General features: G+C 37.5%; 7 protein-coding genes across 7 annotated transcripts; 4 read left to right on the top strand and 3 right to left on the bottom strand.

Annotated features, from left to right (window-relative positions):
• Positions 1-360: 360 nt before the first annotated feature.
• NDD1 (Ndd1p) lies at positions 361-2,067 on the bottom strand (the record flags this gene model as incomplete). The annotated part of the gene is made up of 1 exon (XM_071050472.1): positions 361-2,067. The coding sequence occupies one exon, from the start codon at positions 2,065-2,067 to the stop codon at positions 361-363; it is 1,707 nt and encodes a 568-aa protein (XP_070908718.1).
• Positions 2,068-2,729: 662 nt separating this feature from the next.
• On the top strand, positions 2,730-3,626 carry HIF1 (Hif1p; the record flags this gene model as incomplete). The annotated part of the gene is made up of 1 exon (XM_071050473.1): positions 2,730-3,626. One exon carries the CDS (start codon positions 2,730-2,732, stop codon positions 3,624-3,626), a length of 897 nt encoding a protein of 298 aa, XP_070908719.1.
• Positions 3,627-4,256: 630 nt separating this feature from the next.
• On the top strand, positions 4,257-5,024 carry POM33 (nucleoporin POM33; the record flags this gene model as incomplete). Its single annotated transcript, XM_071050474.1, has 1 exon — positions 4,257-5,024. One exon carries the CDS (start codon positions 4,257-4,259, stop codon positions 5,022-5,024), a length of 768 nt encoding a protein of 255 aa, XP_070908720.1.
• A 743-nt stretch (positions 5,025-5,767) lies between these two features.
• On the top strand, positions 5,768-7,690 carry SSA2 (Hsp70 family chaperone SSA2; the record flags this gene model as incomplete). The annotated part of the gene is made up of 1 exon (XM_071050475.1): positions 5,768-7,690. The coding sequence occupies one exon, from the start codon at positions 5,768-5,770 to the stop codon at positions 7,688-7,690; it is 1,923 nt and encodes a 640-aa protein (XP_070908721.1).
• A 929-nt stretch (positions 7,691-8,619) lies between these two features.
• Positions 8,620-9,549, top strand: TAM41 (putative phosphatidate cytidylyltransferase; the record flags this gene model as incomplete). Its single annotated transcript, XM_071050476.1, has 1 exon — positions 8,620-9,549. One exon carries the CDS (start codon positions 8,620-8,622, stop codon positions 9,547-9,549), a length of 930 nt encoding a protein of 309 aa, XP_070908722.1.
• A 401-nt stretch (positions 9,550-9,950) lies between these two features.
• Positions 9,951-12,680, bottom strand: HSP104 (chaperone ATPase HSP104; the record flags this gene model as incomplete). Its single annotated transcript, XM_071050477.1, has 1 exon — positions 9,951-12,680. The coding sequence occupies one exon, from the start codon at positions 12,678-12,680 to the stop codon at positions 9,951-9,953; it is 2,730 nt and encodes a 909-aa protein (XP_070908723.1).
• Positions 12,681-13,455: 775 nt separating this feature from the next.
• Positions 13,456-14,223, bottom strand: ISA1 (Fe-binding Fe/S cluster assembly protein ISA1; the record flags this gene model as incomplete). The annotated part of the gene is made up of 1 exon (XM_071050478.1): positions 13,456-14,223. The coding sequence occupies one exon, from the start codon at positions 14,221-14,223 to the stop codon at positions 13,456-13,458; it is 768 nt and encodes a 255-aa protein (XP_070908724.1).
• Positions 14,224-15,178: the final 955 nt, after the last annotated feature.

The raw sequence follows: 15,178 nt of genomic DNA on the forward strand, positions 1-15,178 counted from the left end.
CTTCGAGAAGGAATCGAATTATAATATTTCGAAGGTAATAAATTGTTTTGTTTGTAGAATATAAATTATAAGGGTATTATCTGATATATAGTGAAATGTGCATAAAAAAGAGAGAGAGATAAGAAAAGAATAATGGAAAGAATCGAAAAAAAAACAAAACTTCCCATTAATTAAAAGAAATAGAAGAAAGTTAATTAAATAAATAATCCTATGAGGGGAAAAAAGAACTGTGTAGGGACATGATATTTTAAACCACCTTATGTGTAATGCTGTAATGTTTGATATTGGTATAAAGAAAAATCCGAAAGGAAGAAATAAAGAAGCTGAAAAAAAAAGACTCATAAATATTAGTGCTTATTCTCATTTATCCTTTTGTGTAGATGTTGATGTAAATGATTTCGATTTCGGCAGACCATTTTTTTTTGGTTTCTGGCTTGTAAATGTCGATTGTGATCTCTGTAGATTGATTTTCTTGGATACAGAAGTAGTCATTATAGGAGCGTTGGTATTTGAGGAATTTGGCTTTGAGACATTGAACTTGTGGGCATTAGATACAATGATTTGGAATTTTGGTTGTTTTTTACCTTTCTTTTTCGTTTTAGTGTCCTTACGTTTATTCTTCGTTATCTTGTTTGTATTGTTCGGTACACTGTTGAGGACTTTTGGAACTGTTGCTATAGTATCACTCTTGAAAGAGCCCATTTTCGGAAGCTCTGGGATTGGGATGAGTCCCTTCCCGTTGTCTAGTGTGAGTTTAGGAGCATTGTGCGGTATTGGCGTGGGGGAAGCCGGCAGGTGTAATTTTGTTTCCTCTTCATCATCCATGGGCAGAAGATCGTTGTCCTTATCGAACAGCAACAGCTTATCATCCAGGTTGTATTCAAGTTGTTTTGCGGTCCTTAATTGCTTCCTTTTCACTGGTAATTTCTTCTGCTGTGAGCTAGTCACCATGTTTAGTCTCGTGTTATCAATCTTTAAAGGAGATTTGGTCACTGAAGAGTTTAGTTGAATAGTGGTTGGTGAAGATCCGTATATGTCATTTTCCTTATTATCTCCATCGTGTGCGAAGTTGGGGATATCGCCAAGTTTCGATTTCTTACTGGGAGACTTAAAATTATTCGGTGTTTTCATTAGATAGTGTTTTTTCGTGTCTCTTGCAGAGGACAGAACGTCTGGTGTGCTATGAATGTTTGTGCCTAGTGTATCCTTACGAGCGCGTTGGAAATCTACAAGAGCGCTGTTGGTTGAGGCCACCGTGTTTGAGTCAAATTCGTGCAATATCTTCTTCCCGAAGGGAGTCAAGCCGTTGCTTCCTATAGAAAACGTAAGCGGATCCTTCTTCTCCCCACCTCTAAATGGCGACACTGAAGAGGGCAAGTTGTTGAAGTACAGCACGTTCTGGTCTATTCTCCTTAGAGGTGTCCTATTATTCGAGTTATAGAAATACTTTGCCGACGAAGTAGAGTTCAGAAGATCCCAGTTAAGTTGTGATGCCGAGGTTGGTTGTCCCGTGTTTGGGTTCAAGTACTTCAACGGTGTCTTTGTCTGCTTCTTCGCGGAACTGTGGTTAAACATATTGAAGCTAGGGGAATCCAACAAGAACTCCTTCACTTGCTCGGGAGACCCCAGTAGAAACTCACCACCGACCAAGTTCTTACCATCCCTCATCGATGTAGTATTTCCATTATTGACATTACTAACATTTGCATTGGTGTTAGAACATTTACCAAACACACTAGATGGTTGTAAATTGATATCATCCAGTGAGGGCTCCTGGCGTACTTTAGAGACCTTATTAATCAAAAACGGAGACGAACCAGCGGCCCCGTTAGCATTACTGTTATTATGGTTGTTGTTATTGTGAATCGCATTACTCGCACAACTATTATCTGCCGACGAGGTCTGCACACCGGAATACGGCGTTGGGAAAACACTTACCGCCTCAGGAAGCAACATCATCTGTGTCTGCGGGCTCAGCGTATCAAACGCCCTCATCAAATGTGTCTCCAAATCCTCCCTATAATCCATATCTAACTTCTTCCACTGATCAGGTGTCCTTTCCTCCATTTTTCTGTTGTATTAATCTAATTTATTTGATAGAGACAATTCCACTAAGAGTATAGCTTAAATATAAGTAATACAATATAACAATAAAGTATAATACAAACAATAAAGTATAATATAATAATAATATAAGTAGGTCAAAGGGGGATCGCTATGTAAACAAATGCAAACGCAAAAAAAAAAACACAAAAAAAATTTTAAAAGAGGACCTCTCTACGCCGTCTTCTAAGCAACACAATTTTTTTTTGTTTATTTTGCACTGCGAATTTTTTTTTTGGCGTTGTAGCATTACCCGGATTAGGTCATGAACCCTAAAAAAGCCCTTTCTGATCATGTGATCAACAAGATAATGGAATATACATATACATATGTACATATGTATATACGTGTATGTGTATGTATATGTATATGTATATGTATATAATACTACTATATGCCATACCCAAGACACTTGAGGCTAAGGATACAAATCCATATCCGGCTAAGCTATATAAAAAATGATAACGCACGTGCTTCTCTGATCATGTGATTTACGTCAAGTGTTATATAATTCTTTACTGTATTATATATTTCAAATACATATATTCAAATAGGTTTTATAATTTATTTACTTAGACTTGGTATGATGGGGGGAGATATATTGAAGGAATAACGCTATAGACGCAATGGATCGTGCACAAGAGATAGCTAGGCAACTTGATGAGAGCGGAGATGATTGTCTGTTGATGGTGGAGTTGGCCAAAGTTCTGTTGGAACACGGTATTAAGAACTCTGATCTATTTAACGGTATGGATGAAGAAGGAGAAGAAGGAGAGAGTGGTAGTGACGATGAGAGTGATGACGATGAAGGGGAAGGTGAAGGTGGTGAAGATGAAGAAAGACAAGAGAATATGAGTAAATATTATCAATTTGACCTTGAAGAAGAAGAGGAAGGTGAGGAAGAAGATGAAGACGATGGAGAAGTACAGGAGGATCTACCATTTGTGCAATACTTGGAAGGTAATCCATTTGAGAGCGCACTGGCTGTGTTACAACGTGGTGAGCAAGTCGGTGAAGGAGAGGTACTGATCGAAGTATATAAACTGATGGGTGAAGTATATGGTGAGCTCGGTGAGGACCAGGATAGTATACAATGTTATGAACGTGCCATTGAACTACTAGAGTCGTGTTTCTCAGCCTCAGGTGCTCCAGAAAGGGACGATACTCAGGATTACACAAGACAGATAGAGATTTTAGAAAAACTGTCACAGAACTTGAAGCTGTCCGCAGATATAAGTGCACAAGAGAAACTAGAGATTGCCAAAAAGTTCAAAGGATACCTAGAGAAACAGATAAAAAATCATCCAGAGACCAAGGAAATCAACCTGGCAAGACTGGAAGAAGTTAAACTAGACATCAAGGAGATAAAATTGGAACTCGAGATGGGTACAGACTCTAACAACTCAAAAGAACTTCTGAAAAATCTCATTCTGAACCAAATGGCAAAACTAAATCCCCAGTTCGAGAAAAAAAGAAATAACATTAATGATCTCTCGGGTATGATCAAAAAGAAAAGGAAATAAATCAAAAGCAACTAAAAAAAAGGGTTTTCCACCTATATCAATATCAAATTCAGCATTTAAACACAAGCTCCTTTACTGGCCATAAAACATTTCCATTTCCCTAACAACTAAAAAGGCCCTTCCCCTCCACATATGGAACTGCTGCATGAAAAATAAAAAGAAATGATATTCAACCTGTAACAATAAAATACTTGTAGGGGGGTGATGTTTAATAATATCTGATAATATAATTAAAATTAATTAATTTTAAATAAATTAACATCGTCACATGATTAGTTATTAACCGGTTCGTCTATTACGACAAATATTATCCTCGAAAGGGCCCTCCCTTTTTTTCCCAATTTGCTACCTTTTAATTATAACGGGGATGACATATCATCTTTTATTACATTACTAGGATATTTTATTTTTTATTATATATTTAAGGACTCATTTAAAATAGATAACTATTGTTCTATTGATTCTTACTTCTCTCAATTGTTGAAAGACTAAAAGGTTAAGCTAAATTAGAATTAGAATTAAATAGAAAGAAAAAACGAATTTACATTGACAAAGTCTTTGCTTAATAAGTTCTCTCTATTAACTAAATTTAAGGTATATTCCAAGAAACTAAGAAATAAAATAAGAGCTATGTCTTCTACTACTAAGCCTCCTGTTCAGCCTCAAGGATATGTTACTGACAGATTCATGAGATTAGCCAAGACTTTGCAATTCTCCTGGTTTGCTGGACACTTCATAGTTGTTTTGTCGTCGCTGTTGTACCTGTTCAAGTTCAGTGAGACTCTCTACAGGTTTGCCTATGTTGGTGTGCTGGCCTCCTTTGGTATCATCACCTACCAGCAAGGGCTACACCAAAAGGTGTCTCTTGCCCTTTTGACCAATGAGAATATCCTGTACTTCGCATTGGCCTTGCTGTGGTTCTTCACCCCTAGGTTCAGCATGTCGCTAGTCCCATACCTGATGTTCTCCGTGTTCCATGTCCTGGTATACATGAAGACCACCCTATTGCCACAAGTTTTCAACCAGACCTTGGAACAAAAGAGCAAGGCCGTTGTCTTCATCGACAGATTTGTGCTAGATTACAACGAGAGATGCATGTACTGGGTCTCCACCACCGAATTGATCATCCTCGTCCTCTTGATCATCAGAGCTCTGTGTTTCCTAACCAGATCCTGGATCGTGCTAGTGTTCTACATCTTGTTCATTAAGATCAAGTACGAGACCTCCAAGTACATGAAGGCCGCCTTCTCCCAATGGAGAGTCAGAATGGACGGCGTCATCTCCCACCCAGGCGTCCCACCACAGGTCAAAGCTATCTACAACCAATTCAAAACCCAATTGATCAACTTGTCAAAGGTTACAATTACAACCCCTCCACAAGAAAAGAAAGAAAACTAAGTAAAATAGTATTTAATATATTACTTTTTTTTTAAAAAAAACTCAAATACATAGGTTACTTTTGTCTACAATCTACAACCGTGCTAAAATAGCATTGCAGATACATACTAGTTATGGTATTAACAGCCTATATGTATTTAAAAAAAAAAAATAAATAAAAAAGAAAGAAAGAAAGAAAAGATATTATTAGTCCGGACTAAATGACGTCATGTCACATGACCTATCGTGGTATAAAACATAGTCTTGGGGATCTCAATTTACCCGGCCCATGGAACCTTCTGGAAAAAAAAAATGTTTTTTTGAAGAATTTTTTTTTTTTTCTCGCAAAATCTGTTCGTTTTCGAGAAAGTTCCACTTGCGCATATTTCCTTTCCTTTCCTTTCTTTTTTTTTAAGATATTTATATTGTGGAAAATGTGAGAGACTACGTCTGTTTCTGTGGATTGTTCCATTCGATTCTGTGGATTTCCAAAGGGTGGAAAGAACAGAAAAAAGAACGAAATGGGCGTTCTTCTCTCTTCTTTTTCTTCGACTCTTTTTGAACCGTCGGCGGCAGCTGGCGAAATATATAAATAGGGCATTTCAATTGGATTTTAAAGGTTTTCTCTTCTCTCTCTTATTCTATAGATATAAGTAAAAACAAAGACTCCATTCCCTTAATTATTTATTTTTTTTTTTAAAAGAAAGAACAATTATAGGAAAAAACCAATTGGAATAAGAAACTAAATATAGAAAGAAAAAAAAATGTCTAAGGCTGTCGGTATTGATTTGGGTACCACATATTCTTGTGTTGCTCACTTTTCCAACGACCGTGTTGAAATTATTGCTAATGACCAAGGTAACAGAACCACTCCATCTTATGTTGCTTTCACTGACACTGAGAGATTGATTGGTGATGCTGCTAAGAACCAAGCTGCTATGAACCCACACAACACTGTCTTTGATGCTAAGAGATTGATTGGTAGAAACTTCAGTGACCCAGAAGTTCAAACTGATATGAAGCACTTCCCATTCAAGTTGATTGATGTTGATGGTAAGCCACAAATCGAGGTTGAGTTCAAGGGTGAGACTAAGAAGTTCACTCCAGAACAAATCTCCTCTATGGTCTTGGGTAAGATGAAGGAGACCTCTGAGCAATTCTTGGGTTGCAAGGTCAACGACGCCGTTGTCACTGTCCCAGCTTACTTCAACGATTCTCAAAGACAAGCTACCAAGGATGCTGGTACCATTGCTGGTCTAAACGTCTTGCGTATCATTAACGAACCAACTGCCGCTGCTATTGCTTACGGTTTGGACAAGAAGGGTGGTGAAGAAAACGTCTTGATCTTTGACTTGGGTGGTGGTACTTTCGATGTTTCCTTGCTATCCATCGAAGACGGTATCTTCGAAGTTAAGGCCACTGCTGGTGACACTCACTTGGGTGGTGAAGATTTCGACAACAGATTGGTTAACCACTTCGTCCAAGAATTCAAGAGAAAGAACAAGAAGGACTTGTCCTCTAACCAAAGAGCCATGAGAAGACTAAGAACTGCTTGTGAAAGAGCTAAGAGAACTTTGTCTTCTTCTGCTCAAACCTCCATCGAAATCGACTCCTTGTTCGAAGGTGTTGACTTCTACACTTCCATCACCAGAGCTAGATTCGAAGAATTGTGTGCTGACTTGTTCAGATCCACTTTGGACCCAGTCGAAAAGGTCTTGAGAGACTCCAAGATTGACAAGTCCGCTGTCCACGAAATTGTTCTAGTCGGTGGTTCTACCAGAATTCCAAAGGTCCAAAAGTTGGTCACTGACTTCTTCAACGGTAAGGAACCAAACAGATCCATCAACCCAGATGAAGCTGTCGCTTACGGTGCCGCTGTCCAAGCCGCTATCTTGACTGGTGACCAATCTTCCAAGACTCAAGATCTATTGTTGTTGGATGTTGCTCCATTGTCCTTGGGTATTGAGACCGCTGGTGGTGTCATGACCAAGTTGATCCCAAGAAACTCTACCATCCCAACCAAGAAGTCTGAAGTCTTCTCCACTTACGCTGACAACCAACCAGGTGTCTTGATTCAAGTCTTCGAAGGTGAAAGAGCTAAGACTAAGGACAACAACTTGTTGGGTAAGTTCGAATTGTCTGGTATCCCACCAGCCCCAAGAGGTGTTCCACAAATCGAAGTCACCTTCGATATCGATGCTAATGGTATCTTGAACGTCTCTGCCGTCGAAAAGGGTACCGGTAAGTCCAGTAAGATTACCATCACCAACGACAAGGGTAGATTGTCCAAGGAAGATATCGAAAGAATGGTTTCTGAAGCTGAAAAGTTCAAGGAAGAAGATGAAAAGGAAACTGAAAGAATCGCTTCCAAGAACCAATTGGAATCCATTGCTTACTCTTTGAAGAGTAGTATCTCCGAAGCCGGTGACAAGTTGGAAGAAGCCGACAAGGAAGCCGTCTCCAAGAAGGCTGAAGAAACCATTGAATGGTTGGACAACAACACCACTGCCACCAAGGAAGAATACGACGACAAGTTGAAGGAATTGCAAGAAATTGCTAACCCAATCATGACTAAGTTGTACCAAGCCGGTGGTGCTCCAGGTGCTGATGGTGCTGCTGGTGGTTTCCCAGGTGGTGCTCCTCCAGCTCCAGAAGCTGAAGGCCCAACTGTTGAAGAAGTTGATTAAAGAAAGAAAAAATAGTTTTTCTATCTATTTTTTTTTCCCAAAAATCAATTCAGCATTAATCTTATAAAGGACCCTCCAAACAAAAAATCAAAACACATAAATTTCTCTTTCGTCATTTTAAATTTTTTTTTTTAGTTTGATAGAATAACAAAAAATTTTAAAATATTCATCTGCAATAAAAAAAAATATAATGAAAAACCAAATTAAAAAATAAATTCTTTTATTTGGTTTTTATATAACGATCTCATTTAATTTGTATCATATAGTATATAATAAAATAAAAAAACAACAAAATATTAAAAAAAAATAATATCTAGTCTTCGAAAGAAACCCAAAACTTGACCCATTCAAGGCTAAATCATTCTCTATAACATATCGATCGTACTACAATTATATATCATACTGAAACTGCATCTATAAAAAATTAAATTAACATGGTCCAAATTCAAAAATTTAAATAAAAAATTTTAGTGAAAAGAAGGGGAAAAAATATAAATTGGGGCGAGCTGGGAATTGAACCCAGGGCCTCTCGCATGCTTGTGTGATTTGTACTCGGATTTTCTCCGAATTCGCCCAAAGCGAGAATCATACCACTAGACCACACGCCCATATTTATTTGTTGATATTGATAAGTTCAATTGCATCTATACAAAATCTAAACTAATAATTTCTTTCTTCATAAACTATATATATTGTGTCTTAATATTCGGAGAAACGGTAAAAGTATATACTCTATATTCTTTTATAATAGTTATTGTCAACTATATTCATTAGATTAACTATGACTGTGCACACAACCCCAACCAAATTCCTATGTTGCTTTAAAAGGGACAAAAAAAAAATCGAGAATCATGCTTGAAAGTCTTCTTCACATATGCAACAAGGAATAAAAAAATACTCAAGGTACTTCAGGTAACGGATTGGTGTACATGATTGGTGTAGTTAGGGCCAATGCCCGCGGTTTGTCGAGACCATTTACGAGAGGTTTATCCAAATATTCGAATCAGAATATTGACATTGAAGCTGGACTACAACATGAACTAGACGGGATAATAGGCTCCTTTGGTGCACCAATACAATATGCTTTTGGCTACGGATCAGGTGTGTTTAAGCAGTCCGGGTATGATAAGAAGGATAAACCTCAGATAGACTTGATCATTGCTGTCAATGATCCTGTTGAGTTCCATAAAAGGAACATCAGGGAGAATTCGTCGCATTACTCGAGCATGAAATACTTTGGGCCTACGATGGTTAGCAAGTTTCAGGATATTGGTGCTGGCCTATACTTCAATCCTTTTACAAAAATAAACGGTCATCAAGTAAAATATGGTATTGTATCCACGAATAAACTTCTTAGCGATATTAAGAACTGGGATAGCTTCTACATAGCTGGGAGATTACAAAAACCGGTAAAAATACTAAAGAATGATGAGACCATTGAAAAATACAACCATCTTAACTTGAAAGCTGCAGCTACTATTGCTAAACATATAACACTAAAAAAAAATGACGGCAAGCTTGACGAGTTGCAGTTTTACAAAGAAATCACTGGTTTAAGTTATCTAGGTGATATCAGGTACCTACTTGGTGGTGAAAATCCTAAGAAAGTGGAAAACATTGTTTTGAAGAACTTCGATAAATTTCAGAAGTACTACGAGCCTATATATGAAGAAGTAGTTATTCGAAATGAGTTCTATCTTCCGCCTGGCTACTCACTCAATAATACCATGAAGAAAATCCAGTACAGAATTCAACAGTCTAGTTTGATTCAGATGTTGAAAGGTATTGCTAGTTCTGGTATTACTAAATCTGCTAAATATGCTTGGGCCAAAAAAATGAAAAGTAGACAAAAACTATAGTCTTGTATATATCTGACATAGCATCCATCTATATGATATCAATCAATATATTCATCGTAAATAAGAAAGGTTATCAAAAAATTCATGCATCATTACATCATCAGAATACGCATTATTGTAGTATAAGAAATATATATATATATATATATATATATATATATAGCCAGGCAAAAAAGGATTATTGTAGTATAAGAAATATATATATATATATATATATATAGCCAGGCAAAAAAGGATATAGATAAAATATTAATAAATTAATTTTATTAGAATTTAAAAAGTCGTAACAGAATGGAAAAATATTAAAAAAGTAAATCTAAAATCTAAAATATCTAAAATAGTTTTTATGTTAACTAAAAAATGTGTCTATGTGTCTATTGAAAATTAGAAGTTCGTTGCGTTTAATCAACTTCAACAAAATCATCGTCGTCTTCAACATCATCGATGTCCATGTTGTCAGCGTCAAGACCAACCGTTGCTTCGTGGTTTGGCAAAACGTCCAAACCTTCTTGTTCTTCTTCATCGCAGTGTGATCCACGGGCCTTGCCGCTTCTCAAAACAACTTTAACAGTTTCCTTATCTTGGATTTCGTTTCTTAGAATTCTGATAGCCATCTTATTCAATATCTCAGTTTGAATTAGTCTGTTCAATGGACGGGCACCCATATCTTCAGAATAACCGTACTTAGCCAAGAAGTCTTTGGCTTCTGGTGAGATATCCAATTTATAGTGCTTATCATTCATCTCAAATCTTTCCTCAATCTCCTTGATTCTGATGTCAACAATCTTGTGGATTGCCTTTCTGGATAGTTTGTTGAAAACGACAATCGAGGAAATTCTATTCAAGAATTCCGGTCTAAAATGTTGCTTAACAGCATCCATCACTAATGTCTTGGTCTCATCAGCTATCTTAGATCCCTTTTGTAGGTTAATGTATTGGGCACCTAGGTTAGATGTCATGATAACAATGCAGTTGGAACAGTCAATGGTCTTACCTTGACCAGAAGTCAATCTACCATCATCCAACATCTGTAGTAGAATTGTTAGAACATCTGGGTGGGCCTTTTCTATTTCATCAAATAATAAGACAGAGTATGGTTTGTATTGTAATTGGTTAGTTAAGAAACCACCTTCTTCGTAACCTACATAACCAGCAGTGGTACCTAGTAGCTTAGATACAGAGTATTTTTCACTTAGTTCCGAGCAATCAACCCTGATCATCATGTTCTCGTCATTGAACAAGAACCCAGCAATCTTTTTGGCAAGTTCTGTCTTACCTGAACCAGATAGACCCAAAAACATGAAGGAAGCCGGTTGTCTAGGGTTTGCTAAACCAGATCTTGACAATCTAACGGCATTAGAGACAGACTTAACAGCTTCCATTTGTCCAACAACTTCTGATGATAAATCACGTTCCATGTGAATCAACTTTTCATTTTCTGACTCAGATAATTTCTTCACAGGAATACCAGTCAATCTGGCAGCAGTTTCAGATATGGTATCTGAGTCTACTACATTCTGGATCATGGAGTTAGCACCAGCACGTTGTTCTTCCTCAGCAACTTGGTTTTCCAAGGACTCAATTTTGTTCTTCAAGTCAGGAATTGCAAAATATCTCAAGTCTGCAGCTGTAGCTGTATCATATCTACGTTCTGCATCTAATGCCTTGTTCTCCAACTCGTCAAGTTTCTTCTTCAATTTCGTCAATTCTTCATGACCCTTTCTTTCTTCGTTGTAACGTTGTCTCAAAGGTTCTAGTTCTTCGATCAAAGAAGCCTCTCTCTTCTTAGCTTGCTTCAACCTATCCTTTGTAGTACGATCAGCATCCTTGTCTCTTTCCAAGGCCTTAATTTCAACTTGCAATAGTTGTAATTGACGTTCCTTAGAGTCCAGCTCCTCGGGTTTGGAATCTCTAGCCACAGCAACACCAGCACAAGAGATATCTACCAAATCAATAGCAGAATCTGGTAATCTTCTGTAAGGTAAGTAACGTTTAGCCAATTGGGAGGCAGTCACCAAAGCACTATCTAGAATTCTAACACCGTGATGGATCTCGTATTTTGGTTGTAGACCTCTTAAGATAGCTACGGTTTGTCTAATTGTTGGTTCTTGAACGTCAATCTTTTGGAATCTTCTCTCAAAGGCACCGTCCTTCTCGACAATAGATCTGTATTCGTTATTAGTGGTGGCACCAATAACCTTCAATTGTCCTCTAGACAAAGCTGGCTTCAAGATATTGGCAGCATCGTCCTTACCGTTACCCATCAACATATGGATTTCATCGATAAAGAGGACAATTAGCGTCTTGGATTCTTCTACTTCTTTGAGGACACCTTTCAATCTTTCTTCAAAATCACCTTTGTACTTAGCACCGGCGGTCAAGGCAGCCAGATCCAAACTGTACAACTTTGAGCCCTGCAAGATGGTTGGCACATCGTCATCAATAATTCTCTGCGCAACACCTTCAATAATAGCGGTCTTACCGATACCGGGCTCACCGATCAAACAAGGGTTAGACTTGATTCTTCTAGCCAACACTCTTATAGTGCTTCTGATCTCCTCCTCTCTACCGATAACAGGGTCTAACTTACCTTGTCTAGCCTGCTCCGTCATATCAATTGCGTATTTATCCAAGTACTCCAATGGGGTATTCGTGTCTGCACCACGGGAGTCAATCCTTTGGTTACCTCTCAACTCCAATGCCTGCTGCTTCACGGCCTCGGTATCCACACCGGCATCCTTAAATATCTGTTGGATACTAGAGTCATTGAACAATGCAAATAGCAGATGATCCTGAGCAATAAACGAATCCTTCTGCTGCTTCTGTATCTTAGCAGCCTCCTGGATAACTTTACCCAACGCATAGCTAGGCGTCACCTCTGAGGGGGCAGGATGCTGCTGTGCAATCCTTACCAACGCCTTGTTCACCGTCCTCTTGAATAAATCATAATCATACCTAGCCTTCTCTATCAAGTTCTGCAAGTATGCCACACTACCATCCTCGGGAGTCTCAATAAACGCAGCAAGCAGATGTACAGGCTGTAACTGCGCATGTTGATGGTCAGTGGCTAACTTCTGAGCAACCGTAAGGACATGCAATGCCCTCTCCGTAAACTGTGTCTCATCATTCATTGTATTTATTTTATTATTAGTTGTTTCTGTTGTAGCTCTTTGTATAGTTCGAATATAAAAAAAGACAAGAAAAGACAAGAAGAGAATTATAACAATGGAGAGGAAACCACTCCCTATTTATACCAAAAAAAATTAGCCGCCCAAGCTGCGGTAAGGGGAGAAAGGGTTCTTCCCATCGATTTGGGAGGTGCTCCATCCCCGCCCCTTAAAACGTACAGGTACAATCTTGCGCTAAGGGAATAAAAAATAGAACACACAATGCGCGCCAATTCTTTTCTCTACATGCTTCTGGAAGGGCCTTCTACTTTTCTTTTTCTCTTTCTTTCATCTCTTTTGCTATTAAAACGGCGGAGAGAGAGAGATAGATAGATGGATTATCTGTATTCCAATTGGAAAAAAAAAATATCGCGAAGAAACAACTGTAGCCATGGGGATTTATATATTATCCTAGCTTCTTTCTCTTTGCTACTTTCTTTTCTGTGCTCTTCTGTTCTGTGCTCTTCTCTTCTGTTCTTTTCTTTTCTAGAAGATTCTAGAAGGATTAGGCTAAGAGACTAAAGAAACGAGAGACAAGAAACAAATAAGTAAAGAGACATTATGGGGGCGGGTAACACTAAAAATTCTATTGATACTCGTTAAAAGCTATATTGTGCTTTTATACTGATACTACAGAACAATGCCTCTATGAGTAAACTATTTGATTGAATATAGTGTTTTTTTCTTAGATAATAAATAGTAAATTTTTTATAAAATAAATAATAGATAAGTGTTTGTTTTATACCATGAAGCTCTCTCCACAGCCACAGGTGCCCTTGGAGTTTGGGTTCTTGAATACAAACTTGGAGGCAAGCTTGTCATCGACCCAATCCATCTCACTTCCTACGACGCTGAATAGAGCCTTAGAGTCGATGACTATCTTGACACCGTCCTGTTCGACCACTTCGTCGAACTTGCCAGGTTCTGAGATGTATTGTAGATCGTATGTCAGGCCAGAGCATCCACGGTTTCTGGCGCCGACACGGATCAGCTTGGGTTCCGGTTGATCCAGCAGAGCTTTCAAATGGTATATGGCCTTTGGTGAAAGTGTGATTACGGCCTTCCTGGGCCTCAGTATCCTCCTCTTACTTTTCTTCTTTGGTATATTATTGCTTGTACTGCTAGATGTTGATGTTGATGCAGTGGTGATACTGGAGGCAGAGCTCATTGGTTTATCCTTTAACTCTACCATATTCTCCTTGATGAACTTCTCCGTTGCAGCTCTTTTCTCTTCTTCCTTCTGTTTCACAAGTTGCGCTTGCTCTTCGAGCACTTTCTTACTAGGCATACTGTGGGAAGACCACTTGAATGAGGGCGTAGTGCTGGCTTTACCCTCAAGACTACCCTTCTTATCTATATTAAATTTGAACTTAAATGCTACTGTGCTCTGTGACCTCCCAGCCTCCCCAGTTGAGGGGCTCATACAAATCCTCGATCCATATAAATATCTCCTGCCACCTTTCAGAAGTACTGGCATACGCCCACTGACAATCCTCTGCATTGACATCCTTTTTTATATTGTATTTTTAATAGATGTGTTTGGTTTCTGTTTTTGAAGGGGGGAAATTAAAGAATATTAAAATTATGGGGAAATAAATAATAAATAAATAACAATAGCAATAAATAGCGGAATGAGTTTAACAGTAACCTGTCCAGCTGACTAATATATCTATAACATTACTCCTCTTTGACACATTTTCCCATTATTACTCGTTTATACTAAGAGTCTGGTTGACGGACGTGACTTGTTGAATCCTCCGCAAAATTCCGAAGGGAAAAAATTCCAGAACTGGGTAATGGTAAAAAAGATCGGTGATGTGCGAGCCAATGAAAATTGAGTGTATTAGTTATAATATAGATTTTTGATGTTTTAGTGTTATTGCTATATATTTATTAAGACGTTATATTATATATGTATATAATCCGTATTTTTAATGTTTAGAGGTGGTTATTACTTTCTTTTCCAAGATTTAGTTACTGTTTTGAAATTATATTTTCGCAAATTAATTTATTTATGTTTCGGAACTATATTGCATTGTTTCTAAGTGTTGGTGAAACGATAGATGCCCCAGTCGTTCATTTTAGTAAACATGTGTTAATATTTTGTAATTTTTTTTATTAAAAGATTTTTTATATAGTTTTAATATTGGGTTTTTTAAATATTTTTGAGTGCGTTATATATGTATTTCTTACTCCTTCTTTTTTCATTGGATTGTTATGAATGCAGGTTTTTTGATAAATTAAAAGAAAAGGAAAATAAAATTAAATTAGAATTAAAATATGAGTAAACGTCTATCTTGGTTTTTAAAAGTGAATTGAATAAAACAGAAAAAAGCAGGTTTCCTAAAGGAATTTCATCTTAAAGATGAATCAGTGGGTAAGAAATAAAAAAAAAAAGTACAACTTTGCGATTTAATGATATTTTTTCTTCTTCCTTATTTACCTTGTTTTTTAGTATTCTC

This window comes from Nakaseomyces bracarensis, assembly GCF_045282275.1.
Source record: "Nakaseomyces bracarensis strain CBM3 chromosome Unknown Scaff2_0, whole genome shotgun sequence".
Taxonomy (NCBI): domain Eukaryota; kingdom Fungi; phylum Ascomycota; class Saccharomycetes; order Saccharomycetales; family Saccharomycetaceae; genus Nakaseomyces; species Nakaseomyces bracarensis.